Source organism: Macaca nemestrina, chromosome 2 (assembly GCF_043159975.1).
Source record: "Macaca nemestrina isolate mMacNem1 chromosome 2, mMacNem.hap1, whole genome shotgun sequence".
NCBI classification, from domain to species: domain Eukaryota; kingdom Metazoa; phylum Chordata; class Mammalia; order Primates; family Cercopithecidae; genus Macaca; species Macaca nemestrina.
In genome coordinates, this window is record NC_092126.1 from 150,613,120 (window position 1) to 150,632,950 (window position 19,831).

A 19,831-nucleotide genomic window follows, 5' to 3' on the forward strand; every position below is an offset into this window, starting at 1 on the left:
TATCAAAAGAGAAGAGAACACATGCAATAACCTGTGGCCTCCAGGGACAGGCTGGGTGTTTAGAAAGGCCGTGGGTTTGCAGAAGAGAACAGCACAGCACAGTGAGGAGGCTGCTGGAATTTGGGATTCTATGCCTGGCCCACGGCAAACCTGCTGGATGACTTTGGGCTCTTTTCAGAGTCTGTTGCCTCATTTGTTTGTTTATTTATTTTTGAGACGGATTATTTATTTATTTTTGAGATGGAGTTTTGCTCTTTGTCGCCTAGGCTGGAGTGCAGTGGTGCGATTTGTTTATTTTTGAGACGATGTTTCGCTCTGTCGCCCAGGCTGGAGTGCAGTGGCGCGATCTCCGCTCACTGCAACCTCCACCTTCCAGGTTCAAGCAATTCTCCTGTCTCAGCCTCCCAAGTAGCTGGGATTACAGGCCGCCACCACGCCCAGCTAATTTTGTATTTTTAGTAGAGACGGGGTTTCACCATGTTTGCCAGGCCTGGTATCAAACTCCTGACCTCAGGTGATCGACCCGCCTCAGCCTCCCAAAGTGCTGGGATTACAGGCTTGAGCCACCGCGCCTGGCCTGTTTATTTATTTTTAATTTTAAAAAAGTTTATATATTTAGGGGGTACAAGTGCATTTTTCTTACATGTGTATATGCATAGTGGTGAAGTCTGGGCTTTTAGTGTACCCATCATCACCCAAATAGTGAACATTGTACCCAATAGGTGATTCTCCAACCCCCTCCCCTCCCACTTTTTAGTCTCCAGTGTCTGTTTTTCTTTTTCTTTTCTCTTTTCTTTTTTTTTTGAGATGGAGTCTCGCTCTGTCACACAGGCTGGAGTGCAGTGGCACGATCTCAGTTCACTGCAAGCTCCGCCTCCTGGGTTCACTCCATTCTCCTGCCTCAGCCTCCCGACTAGCTGGTACTACAGGCGCCCGCCACCATGCCCGGCTAATGTTTTGTATTTTTAGTAAAGATGGGGTTTCACCGTGTTAGCCAGGATGGTCTCGATCTCCTGACCTCATGATCCGCCCACCTCGGCCTCCCAAAGCTCTGAGATTACAGGTGTGTTTTTCTACTCTGTATGTTCACATGTACCCATTTTTTAGCTGTCACAAGTGAGAACAAGCAGTATCTGGCTGTTTCTGGGTTATTTCACTTAGGATAATGGCCTCCAGTTCCATGTTGCTGCAAAAGACGTGATTTCATTCTTTTTTTATGGCTGAGTAGATCCATGGTGTGTGTGTATCACATTTTCTTTATTCAATCCTTGGTTGATGGACACTGTATCTGTGCTATTGTGAACAGTGCTGTCATAAACATGGGTGCAGATGTCTTTCCCTTTGGGTAGAGACCCAGTAATGGGATTGGAGTCTAATGGTAGGTAGTTCTATTTTTAGTTCTTTGAGAAATCTCCATAATGTTTTTCACAGAGTTGTCCTGTCCTTTCTTAAGTCTCCTATTCAGGGCGAGGCCCTGTGCCAGAGGCTTTACATACACTGATGCTAATCTTGAGAACCATTCTGCCAAGTAGGGTCTTTATCGTCTCCATGTTAAAGACCAGGAGGCAGGTTCCGAGAGATTAAGTAACTTGCCTACTATCACACAGCTCATACTCCTGATTCAAACTCAGGTCTTTCTTTCTCTCTCTTTTTTTTTTTTTTTGAGATGGAGTCTAGCTCTGTTGCCCAGGTTGGAGTGCAGTGGTGCCATCTCAGCTCACTGCAACCTCCGCCTCCTGGGTACAAGTGAATCTCCTGCCTCATCCTCCCGAGTAGCCGGGATTACAGGCACACACCACCACATCCAGCTAATTTTTATATTTTCAGTAGAGTAGGGGTTTCACCATATAGGCCAGGCTGGTCTCAAACTCCTAACCTCAAGTGATCTACCTGCCTCAGCCTCCTAAAGTGCTTGGATTACAGGTGTGAGCCACCGCCCCTGGCCAAACCCAGGTCTTTCTGATTCCAAAGCCCCCAAGTATGGTTTGTTTTTGATTTGCTTTAGAGAAAAAAAAAAAAAAAAAAAAAGCCAGTTAATCACTAGCACTTCCTGAACTATTTTTCTCCCAACATTTTATTTTTAATTTTTTATAAAATTTTAAAAATAGAAGTGGGGTCTCGATATTTTGGCAGGTTGGTCTTGAACTCCTGGTCTCAAACAGTCCTCCTGCCTTGGCTTCCTAAAGTGCTAGGATTACAGGCGTGAGCCACCGTGCCCAGCCCCACACCAACATTTTCTTTGATGACTACCATCACGTACTAGCAAAACATCCAGACCTGTTGGCAAACAAGCAGTAATGGAGACACTTGGAAACTTGACCCTGAGTAGCTTAACAGCTTGTTTTCTCCATGAGCCAGTAGGCTTATAGCTGTGATTTGATTAATTTATAACAGTATGCACATTTAATTAAGCAGAACGTTTCTTGCCCAACCTAGATGTTAAATCCATCAATGTGTTCTGAGCTAAACTGTGGTTCATACAATGAGAAATAGAAAAGTCAGTGATGGGGGCCAGGTGTGGTAGCTCACGCCTGTAATCCCAGTACTTTGGGAGGCCAAGGCGGGTGGATCACCTGAGGTCAGGAGTTCGAGATCAGCCTGAGCAACATGGAGAAATCCTATCTCTACTAAAAAAACACAAAATTAGCTGGGCGTGGTGGTGCATGCCTGTAGTCCCAGCCACTGGGGAGTCTGAGGCAGGAGAATCGCTTAAACCCAAGAGGCGGAGGTTGCGGTGAGCCATCATGCCATTGCACTCCAGCCTGGGCAACAAGACCGAAACTCCATTTCAAAAAAAAAGTCAGTGTTGGCCAGGTGCGGTGGCTCATGCCTGTAATCCCAGCACTTTGGGAAGCTGAGGTGGGTGGATCACCTGAGGTCAGGAGTTGGAGAACAGCCTGGCCAACATGGCGAAACCTCATCTTTACTAAAAATACAAAAATTAGCAGGGTGTGTAATCCCAGTTACTTGGGAGCCTGAGGCAGGAGAATCGCTTGAACCCGGGAAGCAGAGGCTGCAGTGAGCCAAGATCATGCGACTGCACTCCAGCCTGGGAGACAGAGCAAGACTCCGTCTCAAAAAAACCAAACCAAACAAACAAAAAAGAAAAGTCAGTGTTTCATCATCTTATGCAAAGGAAGCTATAATTTCCAGGTGTTCTGCCACCTAAAACAGGTTTGAGCACTCTTGTTCTCCGACTCTATGAACGCACACTTTGTGCATAGGAAAACTTCCTGGACAAAACAGAGCCATGGAGAGCTCTCTCAACACCTTAGAACGAAAGTTGCTTTCTTTGCTTCCTTGGGAATCAGAAAGGTGCTCTGCCCCTTTCTATGGGCACCTGGAAAGTTCTCCATCAAACCAAGCTGACAGGCAGGCTCTCCACCCTGCCAACAAGAGCAGTGACTGAGTGCCAGAGGGACTGTTACCTAGATGGCCAGGCTAGCCCAAGATGGGCAGAAGAGGGAGCACTTTCCGTAAAACAGCCACATGTCACAGGCCCCAGCCACTGCCTGCAATCCCCTGGCTCCCAAGACTGCCCTGGGCCCTACTGCTCTCCCTGGGAGGTTTGTCTTGGTCTGTTTGGGTTGCTATAACAAAATGCCATAGACTGGGTGGCTTATAAACAACAGAAATGTATTTCTCAGTCTGGAGGCTGGGAAGTCTGAGATCAACGCATTGGCAGATTCAGTGTCTAGTGAGGGCTTTCTGGTTCATAGATGGTCACCTCTCATTGCAACCTCACACAGAAGAAGGAAGAAAGGATCTCCCTGGGTCTTGTTGATAGGGTCCTAATCTGCCCTCATGACCTAATAAACTCCCAAATCCTCATCTCCTAATACCATCACCTTGAAAGCATTTTTTATTTTTTATTTTTTTTTTGAGATGGAGTCTTGCTCATGATCTCGGCTTACTGCAATCTCCGCCCCCCCGGGGTTCAAGCAATTCGCCTGCCCTCAGCCTCCCAAGTAGCTGGGATTACAGGCGCTTGCCACCGTATCCGGCTAATTTTTGTATTTTTAGTAGAGATGGGGTTTCACCATCTTAGCTAGGCTTGTCTTGAACTCCTGATCTCGTGATCCACCCGTCTCGGCCTCCCAAAGTGCTGGGATTACAGGCATGAGTCACCACGCCTGGCCTTTTTTAATATTAAGATGCATTATTTTTGTCATGAAAGTATTTCAACACAGGAATTTTTTTTTTGGTTGGGGGACACACAAAATTCAGACCATAGCAAGGTTCCAGCCATAAGCCAGAATACCGTCCTTATCACTGTCACTGAATGACCACTGGCCAGCCCCCACGTTTGCCAGGCTTTGGGGTCCTAGTCCCCCTCTTCCTGTCACATTCCCCGCCACCACCCTGGTGATTTCCGAAACCCATGTGAACAACTTACCCTTCAACTATGTCTTTCAGGACAGTGTTACAGTTTCACCAAGGTGGCCAGGACCAAGGTAGCCATTCTGCAGTCATGTCTCCAACACTTGTGTGCACATGGTTATAGATCTAGAGAGATGTGTGTGCTGAGTTTAAATAAAGTCATGCCACTGCGCTGGTGGAAGTAACTTAACTCAGATTCAGATCTAATAACTATTTACTGAGCTAATGTGAGCTAGGTGTGACCATCTCTATCGTCCCATTTGATCCTAAAGATAACCGTTTGCGTAGCATTATTCACAATAGCCAAGATATGGAAACAGCCTAAGCGTCTATTGACAGATGAACAGATCAAGAAAATGTGGGGTGTGTGTTTATGTATATATACAGCCATGCACTGCATAACGATGTTTCAGTGATGGACCACAGACACAACAGTGGTCCCGTAAGATTATAATACTGTATTCTTACTGAACTGTTTCTTTTTTAAGAGAAGTGTGTGTGTGTAAGATTAGAATTTCAGTGTCCCCATGAAATCAGTACATTCTACACTTGTCTTCCACCTGTTTGCAAATGTTTTTCTTTTGGTTGGTAATTTTTCTAGAAATAGATTTTTTATTTTTTAATTTATTTCATTAATTTATTTTTTGAGATGGAGTTTTGCTCTGTCACCCAGGCTGGAGTTCTGTAGCACGATCTCGGCTCACTGCAAGCTCCGCCTCCCAGGTTCATGCCATTCTCCTGCCTCAGCCTCCTGAGTAGCTGGGACTACAAGTGGCCGCCACCACGCCTGGCTAATTTTTTGTATTTTTTTAGTAGAGACGGGGTTTCACCGTGTTGGCCAGGATGGTCTCGATCTCCTGACCTCATGATCCGCTCACCTCGGCCTCCCAAAGTGCTGGGATTACAGGTGTGAGCCACCGTGCCCAGCCATTTTTAAATGTGTTTTTAGAGACAGGGTCTCACCATGTTGCCCAGGCTGGCCTTGAATTCATGAACTGAAGCAATCCTTCTGCTTCGGCCTCCAAAGTAGTGGGACTACAGATGTGGACCACTGTGCCTGACTTACTGTACCTTTGCTATGCGTGGACATGTCTAGACACACAATGCTCACCACTGTGTTACAACTGCCTCGGTATTCAGCACAGTAACCTGCTGTACAGGTTTGTGGCCTCACAGCAGTAAGCCAGCCCATGTAGCCGAGGTGTGCAGTGGTAGGTTACGCCATCTCGGTTTGTGTAAGTGCACTCTGTGATGCTCACATGAGAAGAAAATTGCCTGACAACGCATTTCTCAGAGGGTATCCCTGTCATTAAGTGACACATGACTGCACAGACAGACCATCCAGGACTTAACGCTCTTTTGACTTTATGATGAATTTATGGGGACGTAGCCCTATTGTAAGTCAAGGAGCTTGCAAACATTATTTTACCATAAAAAAGAAAGAAATCTTGCCATTTGCGACAACATGGATGAAACATTGGAGACATTATGCTTAGTAAAATAAAACAGATATGGAAAGGCGAAGACTGTGTGATCTCACTTCCATGTGGAATCTGAAAGTATCAAACTCATAAACACAGTAGAATCGTAGTTCCCAGGGTCAGCTGGAATGGGAAGATTTTGGTGAAAGGGTACAAACATTCAGTTCTGGGGATCTAATGTACAGCATGGTGACTACAGTTAAAAATAATGTATTGTCTACTTGAAATTTGCTAAGAGAGTAGCTCCTAAGTGTTCTCACCACACAGACAAAAACAGTAACTATGTGAGGGGACGGGTATGCCAATTAACTTGATTGTGGTGATCTTTTCACAATGTATACATACATCAAATCATGAGATCGTACACCTTAAATACTTTTTTTAATACCTCAATAAAGCTGGAAGAGAAAAAAAGGTAACCATTTGAGCTTTTACTTCTTCATTTAGAGCTAATCTAGCTAAAAAAGGGTTTGGGCATTTCCAAAAAGGAGTTGAGGTACTACTAAATGATGTCAGGATTAATGTTTTCACCAACCAAGAAGCAGCATTGAAAAAGTTTCTAACAGCTTCATTGAGATATAATTTACATGCCATAGAATTTAGCCGTTTAAAGTGTACAATTCAGCAGGCCGGGTGCAGTGGCTGATGCCTGTAATCCCAGGTGGATCACTTGCGATCCAGAGTTTGAGACCAGCCTGGCCAACATGGTGAAACTCTGTCCCTACTAAAAATACAAAAATTAGCTGGGTGTGGTGGCGGGCACCTGTAATCCCAGCTACTCAGGAGGTGGAGGCAGGAGAATCGCTTGAACCCAGGAGGCGGAGGCTGCAGTGAGCCAAGATCCTGCTACTGCACTCTAACATGGGTGAGGGAACGAGACTCCATCTCAAAAAAGAAAAAAAGTGTAAATTCAGTATTTTTATTTATAGAGTTGTGCTGTCTTCATACAGTTTTAGAACACTCCCATTAACCTAAAAAGAAAACTTCCCAATTCTCACCTTCACTCCCAAGCCCCCCATTACCCATCTCCAGCCCTCAGCAGCCACAAATCTACATCCTGCCTCAGTATATCTGGCTATTCTGGCATTTCATGTAAGTGAAATTGTACAGTATGTGGTCTTTTGCGTGAGGCTTCTTCCGCTTGGCATCATGTTTTCCAGGCTCGTCCGTGTCGTAGTCTGCATCAGTATTTCACTCTTTTTTATTGTCGGTTAACAGTCCATTGTCCAGTTCTTGTGTGGACATATATTTTCATTTCTCTTGGGTATATATACCTGGGAGTAGAATTTGTGGGTCACATGAGAACTCTATGGGTTTTTTTTCATTTTTAGAGACAGGATCTCTTTCTGTCGTCACCCAGGCTGGAGTGCAGTGGTGCGATCACAGCTCACTGCAGCCTCCAACTCCTAGGCTTGTTAAGTGATCCTCCCGCCTCAGCCTCTCAAGTAGCTGGGGCTACAGGCACACACACCAAACCCAGATAATTTTTAAATTTTTTGTAGACACAGGGTCTTGCTATGTTGCCCAGTCTCAAACTCCTGGACTCAAGCAACGGCCCGCCTCCGTGTCCCAGGAACTCTATATTTGACCACTTGAGGAACTGACAGTCTTCCTCAGCAATTGCCCCACTTCACATTCCCACTAGCAGCGCACGAGGGCTCCACTGTCTTCACGTCTTTGTAAAATAACACTTGCTTTTTTGTCCCTTTTTTTTTTCTCCTTTAATCTCTTTTTTGGAAAAAACATCGGAAAATGCCTATGTGTCTTTTTTATTTAGCCTTCCTAGTGGGTGTGAGGTGGTATCTCGTTGTGATTTGCATCATCATGCATTTCCCTGATGATGAGTGATGTTGAGCACCTTCTCGTGTGTTTATTGGCCATTTGTATATCTTTTTTGGAGAAGTGTGTGTTCAGATCCTTTGCCTATTTTTAATATGGTTGTCTTTATATCCTAGTTATAAGTACCTTATCAGATACATTGATTTACAAATATTTTTTCCCATTCTTTAGGTTAGCCTTTCACTTTTTTGATGGTGTCCGCTATGCCACGGTTTGCATGTTTGTCCCCTCCAAAGCTAATATGAAATTTGCTGCCCAGCGTTGGAAATGGGGCCCAGTAGAAGGTGTTTGGGTCATGGGGGCAGATCCTAATGAATAGATTAATGCCCTCCCTCAGTGGTGAGTTCTCACTCTATTAGTTCCTGTGAGAGCCTGGCACCCACCTCTGCTGGCTCTCTCTCGGGCCATGTGATCTCTATACACGGGTTCCCCTTCCCCGTCTGCCATGAGTGGGGGCAGCGTGAGGCCCTCACCAGATGCAGATGTCCAATCTTGAACTTTCCAGCCATCAGAATCATGAGCCAAATAAACCTTTACTCTTTATAAATTAAAGGGAGAGCAAAGAGAGGAGGAGGAAGGCGCCAGGTCATGCAGGAAGGAAGAGTGAGAACTCCCTCACCCCACTGAGAATGGTGAAGCTCTTCGTGAGGAGCCAGTCCCATGACCAACGCACCTCTCACCGGGCCCCACTTCCAACACTGAGGATCCAAGTTCAACATGAGATTTGGAGGGGACGAATGTCCCAACTGTACAGTCACCATCCATCTCCTGTGGGACCTGACCCTGCTCTCCGTGCTTTCCTCTGATTACCTCTCGGCTTGTTTGTTCTCTTCGTGCTGGTGTCTGTTGTTGGTGTGCCCTTGGCTCTCTTCTCTTTGTACTCCACAGACTTCCTGAGAGAACCTCATTCATTCCCACGGTGTCTTTAATCACCATCTATTAGCTACCAGTGCTCACATTTCCATTTCCAGCTCCAGACCTGGGGAGCCAACTGTTTACTCAACATCTCCCACAGACATTCCAAACGCAGCATGTTCAGACCTGAATTCATCACCATCCGCCTGCTATCCCCAAATATGCTCCTCCTCCTGGATCCCCAGCTGAGGAAACAGGCACACCATTCTCCCACTTGTGCCAGCGGGAGCCCTGGCAAGCCCTTCTCCATAGTCAGTCATCAAGTTGTACTGAGTCTACTTCCTAGACATCATTTCAATCTGTCCCTTTTGGTCCATTCTCAGTGATCCTGCCCTGGACCACCATCATCTCTCAACTAGATGACTACAGTCTTCCCCTTTCTAGTCTATTCTCCATAGTGTAGCCACACTGATGTTTATAAAATGCAAATCCACTTTTGTCACTCTCCAGCTCAAAAATTCCTGGCTGGCTCTCCATTGCTCTGGGGATAACAATGAACAGACTAACAAGAATCGTAAGACCTTTCATGATTTGGCCTCAGTCATTTCTCCAGCCTCACAGTATATGTCTGGCACTTTATTCTTCTTGAGCTAACTTTAGTTCCCTCAACACACTGTGATCTCTTCATTTAGGGCTTTTGAATATCCACATTCCTATGTCTGGAATACTCTTCCTTCTCCTCTGGCTAACCCCTACTTGATCTTTTTTTTTTTTTTTTTTTTTGAGATGCCATTCTCCTGCCTCAGCCTCCCAAGTAGCTGGGACTACAGGTGTCTGCCACCATGCCCGGCTAATTTTTTGTATTTTTAGTAGAGACAGGGTTTCACCATGTTAGCCAGGATGGTCTCGATCCCCTGACCTCATGATCTGCCTGCCTCGGCCTCCTAAAGTACTGGGATTACAGGAGTGAGCCACTGCGCCTGGCCAACCCCTACTTGTTCTTAAAGTAACAGGCTGGACATCACTTGCTGCTTCCCTCCAGACTGGGAGAACACCAAGCGACTGAAAGACAGTTTAGTCAAGAGGTTAAGAGGGAGGACTTTGGAACCTGATGGCCCGGTTTTGGATCCAGGCTGCCCTGTTAGTTTTCTATGCCTCTGTTTCCTCATGCATATAATAGGGAATAATAAGAGTCCCTGTTACGTAAGGCTGTGGTGAGGATTACATGAATAAATATATAGAAAGTGCTTAGAAGAGTGCCTGGCACACTGTAATGGCTCAACCAGTTTGCTGTCACCTTGAGGTATCTCTATAGCACCTCACAGTTACCCCTATAATTAAGCACTTATCAGAGAAATCTAATTCACAATTTACTTTTTTGCACTGTAAGATCTTTAGAATTGGGACAACTCTCCAGGGCTCCAGCTCTTGGTATGCAGAAGGCATTTATTAAATTTTTGTTAAATATTTGACTAAATCAATGAATGAATGAACTTCTGTTCACGGCACTGATCGCTTCTCACCTTGCACTATGAGGGTGGATTTTATCTTCTCTGTAAGCTCACTGAGGCAGCACCACAGCACAGTCATCTTGGCATATCCCATCTCCCCCAACCAACACTTCCTGGGAACATCTTATTTCTGTAATTCAACTAATACCAGTTGAACTAAAGCCTCCTCGCTGGGAATAGCCTTTATACTTCTCCTGCTTTTCTTCTGCCACATCCTGTCATCCTCTTCTATGTAACGCACCACAACCTGGAATTTCAGGGACTTTCTTGTATCTGTAGCTCAGTTGTCACAGTAGGCTAGTTATCCAAGAAGGAGTTGGGGACAGTGAAATTCAAGTTAGAGTTAGGAGCTAAATTTAGGCAGATGTCCTGTAGTGTTTGGAAAGAATGATGGGTTCAGACGTTTTGTTCTTCCTGATCTAAGAAATGCTACTGAAGCTCTTAGCCCTGTTATAATTTACCCATATGTGGGGTGGGTAGAACAGCATGCTGAAGCGTAAGGGGAATTAAGTAAAAAGTAAGAGACCCCCGTCAGGCGCGGTGGCTCACGCCTGTAATCCCAGCACTTTGGGAGGCCAAGGCTGGCAGATCACCTGAGGTCAGGAGTTCGAGAGCAGCCTCGCCAACACGGTGAAACCCCACATCTACTAAAAATACAAAAATTATCCGGGTGTGGTGGTGCACATCTGTAATCTCAGCTACTCAGGAGGCTGAGGCAGGAGAATTGCTTGAACCTGGGAGGTGGAGGTTGCAGTGAGCCAAGATCATACCACTGTACTCCAGCCTGGGTGAAAAAGTGAGACTCCATTTCAAAAATAAGAGACCCAGGTTTTCGTCCTGGCTGTCAACAAATTGATATGACCTTGGAAGTCACAGCCTGCCTGGGCTGACTCATCCCACTGGTAAGGTGAAGGAGTTTAGATGGTTTTTAAGTTGCTTATTAATTCTGACATATCATGCATGTATCATCTCTTCAGATGTAGCTCATTCTAGGAAGGAATATTCTATGGTCCCACTTCATCTCAGAAGGAACAGAAAAAAGAGAAATGACCCCAGGTGTCTTTAGTTGCATGGCCAGCGATGGCTGAGAATAATCACGGGTCAGATCACCTGGGTCCACACGGAGAGAGTAACTCACATCCTGCAGGCATGGCCCAAAGATGGGGTGTAATACTGGAAAGTGAATGGATTTTTGAGTCATACAGAACTGAATTCAAATCCCACTATGGGGCTAGATTAACCTCTGTAATCCTATTTTCTTGGTTGTAAAAAAATTTTTTTTAAAGTTGGGCCGGGTGTGGTGGCTCACGCCTGTAGTCCCAGAACTTTAAGAGGCCAAGGTGGATGGATCACTTGAGCCCAGTAGTTCAAGACCAGCCTAGGCAACATGGTGAAACCCCATCTCTACTAAAAACACAAAAAATTAGCCAGGGGTGGTGATGTGTGCCCATAGTCTCAGTTACTTGGGAGGCTAAGCTGGGAGGACGGCCTGAGCCCAGGAAGTCAAGGCTGCAGTAAGTTGAGCTCATGCTACTGCACTCTGGCCTGGGTGACAGAATGAGACCCTGTCTCAAAAAAAAAAAAAAAAAAAAAAAAAAAAGTGGGATGTATCTATGTTGTAGGAGTAGGATAAGGATTAAGTGAGGCTGTTTATGTATCACACCTTCCATAAATCATAGGCCTTCTGTAAATCTTAGGTTTTCTCCATTTTTATACTATCTACCAGGTCAAAGTACTTTCACAGATATTGGCCTGTGCCTGTGAAACTTTAGTTTACTCCTTTACTCCTCACCACACGGTTGGAGCTTGGGGCATGGACCTTTCTGTGGGTTCAAGAAGTTCAGTGATTTTTTGGTGGGACAGAGTGCCTGGGTCGATGAGCATCTGCCCTTAGTCTAATGCAGTGTGTCTGATGAGATTCAGTCCTGTGTGTCCTCTAGCTCACTGAGGGTGTTTTGGAGGAACAGGGCTCAGGTGGGACTTGGGGCCTGAAGCCTCACTGTCATGGAGAGCCTCAAAGGAGTAAGGATCCATGATTCAGCTGGAGCTGCAAGCCAGGCCTCTGGCCATGGAGACCCTCAGCAACCCCGAGGGTGCTGGAGAAGAGCTTCTCCTTTCTAAAGTCCTGCTCATGTGCCAGAGTATAAAAGAATCTCACTGAGCACATGGCTATTTTGACTCTCATGTGGGGGTCACTTGGGCTTTGATACTATAGTTGTGATCAGAGGCAGCTCATCAGTGTTGGGCTCTCTTGCATTTATGGTTTTGCCAAACCACTTTTTCTCCAGTCTCCCAGGGACTGATGATTTTGGAGCACAATGAGGAAACTCAACCATCAGCTTCAAACATCACCTGGCTCAACCATAAAGCCCAACATCACCTGGCTGATCTGTGACGGAGCTGACCTGGGGGGTCTGACCATGTGCCTTTGGTCACCAAATCCAAAGCTTTTTCCAGGTCACCTGGCTAACAAAGGGAAATGTTCTGATTAGAAGCCAGGGCAAAGCAACCTGGAGACAAGCTCTCCCTTAGGAATCACACTTTTCTTGAGATAGTTGTAAATTCTGAAACAGTGTTTGAAGGAATTCTAGCCACAAATCAGGACGATGTCATTTGCCAGGCATTGTTTAGTCAACTGGTTATTTTTGTGAGTATAAGATTCATAACTCCAAGAGACAGTTATCAAATGGCAGTAATATCAACAATAACAGCTACCATTTACTGAGCACCTGTCGTGTGCTCAGCTGTGGGATGGTATAGAGAAACACCTGTCTGTGGTGACTGAGCAGTGGTTCAGAGCACTGAGACTAGATTCAGACCATTCAAACATGGGCTTGAATCCTGGTTCCACCCCTTAACTAGCTGTGTGACTCTGGACAAGTTACTTAACCTCTTTGAGCCTGTTTCCTGATTTGTAAAGTTAGAATAATAATAGTACTTGCCTTATTGGGTTGTGTAAGGATGAATGAGTTAATACAAGAAACACTGCTCCGAATAGTAGGCACTGTCAAATTCTCACTACTCAAAATGTAAAACGTGGAGCCAAGTTTAATAAAAGTTAAAGACTACAATAACCCAATACAGACAGGACCCATAGGGACAGCTTCAGTAGTGGAGATTTGGGCCCCAACCAGGTAAGGAACTCTGCCCAAATGAAGTACAGGCTGAGGGAAATAGGAACACCGAATGGGTAAAGGGAGAAAGATGCCGTATCTACTGTGATATCATAACCTTTTTAAAAAATGAAACAGTGGCTCATGCCTGTAATTCCGGCACTTTGGGAGGCCGAGGAGGGCAGATCACTTGAGTTCAGGAGTTCAAGACCAGCCTGGTCAACATAGTGAAACCCTGTCTCTACTAACAATACAAAAAATTAGCCAGGTGTGGTGGTGTGAGCCTGTAATCCCAGCTACTCAGGAGGCTGAGGTGGGAGAATCGCTTGAACCTGGGAGGTGGAGGTTGCAGTGAGCCAAGATCGTGCCACTGCACTCCAGTCTGGGCAACAGAGTAAGACTCTGTCTCAAAAACCAAACCAAACCAAAACAAAAACAAAAAAGGTAGGCATATTTTCTTCCTTGCGTGGTAATGTGTATATACACACTCACAGACAGGCATGCGGGTGTCTTTAACCCCTTCCCTTCACCTATTTTCTTTTTTTTTTTTTTTTTTTTTTTGAGACGGAGTCTCGCTCTGTCGCCCAGCCCAGGCTGGAGTGCAGTGGCGCGATCTCGGCTCACTGCAAGCTCCGCCTCCCGGGTTCACGCCATTCTCCTGCCTCAGCCTCCCGAGTAGCTGGGACTACAGGCGCCCACAACCGCGCCCGGCTAATTTTTTGTATTTTTAGTAGAGATGGGGTTTCACCGTGGTCTCGATCTCCTGACCTTGTGATCCGCCCGCCTCGGCCTCCCAAAGTGCTGGGATTACAGGCGTGAGCCACCGCGCCCGGCCTCCTTCACCTATTTTCTATAAGGAGAGTGGGTGGTGGTTAACGTTATAGGCTAGTTTCTAAATTATACAATATCCAGTTGGGATTCTAATTAAAAGAGGCATTAACATCACCCAGAGATGAATACAGTAACTGTAGGGACTTGGTTTGCTCTTTCCTGCCAGAAAAGTGAGAACATTTTCTTTCTTTTTTTTTTTTTTGTTTTTGAGGAGGAGTCGTCTTGCTGTGTCCCCCAGGCTGGAGTGCAGTGGTGCAATCATGGCTCACTGCAACTTCCGCCTCCTGGGTTCAAGTGATTCTCCTGCCTCAGCCTCCCAAATAGGTGGGATTACAGGTGCCTGCCACCACCCCTGGCTCATTTGAGAGCATTTTCTTTTGTACGAAAGATAGCTGCCTCATGGTGGGTGGAAGCAGGAAGCTGCTGCTGGTGTATGGAAATTTACATATGATTGAAGGGTGGATCTGGATGCTGTCACCACAGGCAGGTGTTTCTCTGGTAAGCTCAGCCATTCCTCTGTACTCCACTCTCTACTGCTGGGGTAGGAGTCTGCAAACTATGTTGCCCAGCCTTTCTCACCAGCTGGCTTTCTATTAGGTTTTGCTGATTGGAGACCGTGGTGCCAGATCAGAAAGTAGGAGGAAGAGAAGTTCCTGGGTTTGACTCCAACTGCAGCAGCAGTTACTGGTGGTTGTCAAGCAGCATCTGGTTTTTGTTTTTGTTTTGTTTTGTTTTGTTTTGAGATGGAGTCTTGCTCTGTCACCAGGCTGGAGTGCAGTGGCGCAATCTTAGCTCACTGCAACCTCCGCCTCTCGGGTTCAAGTGATTCTCCTGCCTCAGCCTCCCAAGTAGCTGGGACTACAGGCACGCGCCACCATGCCCAGCTAATTTTTGTATTTTTAGTAGAGACGGGGTTTCACCATGTTGGCCAGGATGGTCTCGATCTCTTGACCTCGTGATCCACCTACCTCGGCCTCCCAAAGTGCTAGGATTACAGGCTTGAGCCACCACGCCCAGACTGTTGTTTTTTCAGTCAGAGTCTCACTCTCTCGCCTGGGCTGGAGTGCAGTAGCGTGATCTCCGCTCACTGCAGCCTTGACCTCCCGGGGTTCAGGTGATTCTGCCATCTCAGCCTCCCAAGTAGCTGGGACCACGGGTGCGCACCACTGTACCCAGCTAATTTTTTGTTTACTTTTTGTAGAGATGAGGTCTATGTTGCCCAGGCTGGCCTCAAACTCCTGAACTCAAGCAATTCACCCACCTTGGCCTCCCAAAGTGTTGTGATTACAGGCGTTAGCCACCGTGCCTGGCCCAAGTGGCATCTGGGCAGTGGTGGTGACTCTGGCAGCTCTAGCAGTGGCAAGGGCATAAGTTTTCAGAGGACTTGTACACAGCATTAGATACTGTGTACAAGTATCTGAAAACTTAATGACTTTAATCTTTTTGAGAGACAGGGTCTCGCTCTGGTGCCCAGGCTGGTGTGGGCTTGTAGGTTCCTGCCCGGGGATGTTAGCAGCTTCCTGATGCACAGCTTCTCTGCACATCATCCCTTCTTCCTCCTCCAGTGTACCCCTTCTTTTTTGTTGGCCAGCGCTCCCAACATCTTTGTAACAAATTCCCTATATTAAATTCCTTCTATTTATTTATTTTATTTTATTATTATTTTTTGAGACAGAATCTCGCTCTGTCACTTAGGCTGGAATGCAGTAGCACAATCTTGGCTCATTGCAACCTCTACCTCCCAGGTTCAAGCAATTCTCCTGCCTCAGCCTCTCGAGTAGCTGGGATTACAAGCATGTGACACCATGCCAGGGTAATTTTTGTATTTTTAGTAGAGATGGGGTTTTACCATGTTGGCCAGGCTGGTTTCGAACTCCTGACCTCCTGATCCACCCACCTCAGCCTCCCAAAGTGCTGGGATTACAGGCGTGAGCCACTGTGGCCAGCCCCTTCTATTTATTATACTTAAGATTGTTTCCATTTTTCTTGACTAGGTTGTGCAGTGGCATAATCACAGCTCACTGCAGCCTCAACCTTCTAGGCTCAAGCAATCCTCCCACCTCAACCTCCTGAGTAGTTGGGGCTACAGGTGTGTGCTACCACATTTTAAAGTTTTTGTAGAGATGTGGAGGTCTCACTATGTTGCCTAAGCTGGTCTCAAACTCCTGGGCTCAAGCGATTCTCCCACCTCAGCCTCCCAAAGTGCTGGGATGACACATGTGAGCCACCACGCCTGGACAACTCAATGACTTTAAATGACAATGATCATTTTCTTATTCTCCCTCAGACTTCCAAAAGCTGACTGGGCTTGGCTAGGCAGGTCCTGTTGGGCTCCCTTGTTCTATCACAATCAGAATGGCTGGGGCTGGAGTTATTTTAAAGCCTTGCTCACTCACTTGTCTGGTAACTGATGCTAGACATCAGCCAGAACACCTACATGTGGCCTTTCCCAGTGGCCTGGGCGCCCTCACAACATGGTGGCTGGGTTCCAAGCCAAGTGTCCTGAGAGAGAGCTGGGTGGAAGTTGTGTCACCTTTTAGGACCTAGCCTTGGAAGTCACAGAGATCTCATCTGTTATATTCTATCTGTGAGAAGCAAGTCACTAAGGCCTGCCCATATTCAAGGAGGGAAAATGAATGCTACTGCTAGGAGGAGGGCCAAAGAATTTGTGAACATATTTTGAAACCACTATAGGGAACATCTCCAGCAACACAGCAGCAGGTGTGGGCTTGTAACTTCCAGCACAGGGCTGCTAACAGCATCCTGATGTGCAGATTCTCCACACATCATCCCTTCTTCCTCCTCCAGGGTACCCCTTCTTTTTTGTTTCCCAGGCCTCCCAACATCTTTGTAACAAATTCCCTACATTAAATTCCTTCTGTTTGATATACTTAGGGTTGTTTCCATTTTCTTGGCTAGACTGACTAATATATGAGGGACTATCCCATGCCATCTAAACTCACCATCTGAACTGGATAGCAGAGATACTATCATGACGTGCCAAGAATCACGTTAGGTGATCTACATGTTATGTCATTTAATTCTAACACCAAACCTGACACATGGGTATAAGAATACCTACATCATGGACATAGAAACTGAGTTTCAGAAGGGTTAAGCAACTTGACCAAGGACACAACTGGAAAGAGCTGAGAACCAACTCTAGGTGTGACACCAAAATACATTTCTTTCTTGGGCCTTCTGGAATGAGAAGAGCTACTTACTCCCAAAGAGTTCCACTTTCCTCAGAGAAAGTCTTACGTCTCCTCCTTATATGCCTTTTTGACGAATCACCTTAGATTGAGGAAAAGGAAGAATACATCTATGGGCAGTGGAACACAAAGACACAAGTATTCATCATTTGTGAAAGCTGCAGGCTGTGTTAGAAAAGGCACTACACCAGAGGCTGGAGGCCAGGGTTCAAGCCCCAGCACTGTTACTCACATATGTTCCAAAGTATCTACTTTAGGAATATAAAAAGCTCTATCAGATACAGAGGACAGAAGTCAAAATAAAATAAAATAAAGCCAGATTATAGTGGGTCTTGAATAGGCCGAGGAAAAATTCTTATCACATAACCAGTGCAGAATCCATTTTGTCGCCGAGGCTGGAATACAGTGGCACAATCACAGATCACTGCAGCCTTGACCTCCTGGGCTCAAGTGATCCTCTCTCCCAAGTGGCTGGGACCACAGGCATGTGCCACCACATCTAGCTAATTATTAAGAAACTTTTTGTAGTGATATGCTCTCGCTATGTTGCCCAGGCTGCTCTTGAATTCCTGGGCTCAAGCAACTCTCCAGCCTCAGCCTTCCGAAGTGCTGGGATTCCAAGCATAAGCCACCTTGCCCAGTCTATTTTGCATTCTTGAGGAAAAAACTTACACAAATAAACAAAAAGGCTTATAGAAGAAAATAACAGGCCAAGCGCAGTGGCTCACGCCTGTAATCCCAGCACTTTGGGAGGCTGAGGCGGATGGATCACCTGAGGTCAGGAGTTCAAGACCAGTCTGGCCAACATGATGAAACCCTGTCTCTACTAAAAATAGAAAAAATTAGCTGGGCGTGGTGGCGGGCACCTGTAATCCCAGCTACTTGGGAGGCTGAAGCAGGAGAATCGCTTGAACCCAGGAGGCGGAGGTTGCAGTGAGCCAAGATCACGCCACTGCATTTCAGCCTGGGCAACAAGAGCGAAACTCCATCTCAAAAAAAAAAAAAAAGAAAAGAAAAAGAAAACAATAACAAAACCAATAATACAAAGGAACCACAGCAGCAACAATCATTTGCTCAATGCTAGGCACAGGCACTACCTTACGCGTTCTACAGGTCCGTGAGTGCACAGACCAGCACAACTCGAAGAGGTTTGTAATGTTATTTCCATCTCACAGACGGCGAAACTATTCAGAGGCTCAATAACTTGCCCAAAATCACATAGCTGGTCAGTAGTGGGGATGAGATGTAACTCAGTTTGGCTGAATCTGAAGTCTGCACTCTTCACTATGCCATGGGTTGGAATGAGCTGAATCCAATAGTAAACAAAAAATAAGTAGACAAGGGATTGTTCAAATGTACAAGAGACCCTACAGGACTGCACTAGAATACTTGGCAATGGAAATACAGAGTGTGAGGTGGGACAAAGACAATCTGAAGGAAAAAAAGACAAGCTGAGGTTCAATCAAATAGATTCATATGGCTTGTAAGGTGGATGAGTGGGAAGAGGCGGTTGCTTCCCAACAGCCCTTCCTCCTCAATTGCCCATTTAAGTATCTACTCCTTCTCTGAAGCCTGTGAGCCCAAGGGGAGGGAAGTTACCTCTTGGGCTGAGGCCGGTGGCTCAGGCCTGAGCCTATCAGCTTAGTTCCATCCTTTGTCCATTTACGGGCTCTGGGATGGGCATGTCACCCAATCAGCGTCCATGAAACCAAACAGAGGCTTGCTAGGGGCTGTTGGGAAAGTTTCCTGCTTTTCTAAGAGGCCATCTGAAAGCAGTCTTCTCTGTGGCTCCCAGTTGTGATTTGGAAGCACATAGCCCTTAAAGCTGCTCTCATGACAGACTAAAACCAGCCTCAGCACGATGCTAACACTGCAGAGGGCAGAGGGCAGAGAGATGGAGAGAAACTGGGGCGCATGATTCTGTCCTTTGCTGTTCAAGGCACTCTGTGGTGGGCTTCCTGTTGCCCAAATACGTCCTAACTGTTACAATAAGGTAGGCTCTGCAAGATGTCTGTCCCAGGCTCCTTACCCAAGTCGCTCCCATACACTTTAGTGGAGAACAAAGAAAAACACAAAAAGCCTAGATCCAGGGAAATGTTGATGTGACACTTGCAAGTCCTTGTTGGAAAAAAAACAAGTGAAAAGGATGGAGACTAGAGACATAACAAGCCAGGCAGAGAAAGCCACGCTTCCCCACCCTGTACGTTTCCTGGGCTGCGTGTTCACAGCATACATGCAATTTGTCATATCTGACTCTCATGTACCTACAGAATGCAGGCCACAGGCAAAGCTATTCTGCAGGACCCACATGGCTTTGAACATGGAGAGGGTTCTTTTCTTCTGATGCTAAGCCTTCTAACATATTTGGGTCCCAACTTGGTAAATGTCTGATGCATACATTTAAAAAACCAAGTATTAGACAAACCAGTGTATTTCGAATTCAAGCAATGGGTCAAAGTAACAAACACTGTTCTGTCAAAAAGGATCACTTTATTCATCTATACATAACATATATAAAAGTAAGCAAAATCAGGATGTTTTCCTCAGCCACCCTTTCCACATTTTGTGCAGTTTTAGTGAACTATAAATCACTGACTTCTTCATGCCTA

General features: G+C 46.0%; 1 protein-coding gene across 6 annotated transcripts in view; it reads right to left on the reverse strand.

The window, feature by feature from the left end:
* Window positions 1-19,831, reverse strand: part of LOC105477710 (TAM41 mitochondrial translocator assembly and maintenance homolog) — a 123,602-nt gene that overhangs the window by 44,653 nt on the left and 59,118 nt on the right. The window contains exon 8 of one of the 6 annotated variants that reach the window (XM_011734376.3): window positions 8-4,506. The exons of 4 other annotated variants lie outside the window; for them this stretch is intronic. In XM_011734376.3, the coding sequence (XP_011732678.2) occupies window positions 4,499-4,506 (8 nt within the window). In that variant the 3' untranslated portion in view covers window positions 8-4,498. Of the gene's footprint in view, window positions 1-7; window positions 4,507-19,692; window positions 19,829-19,831 lie in introns of those variants that run through there. One more of the 6 variants, XM_011734374.2, reaches the window with a different exon arrangement.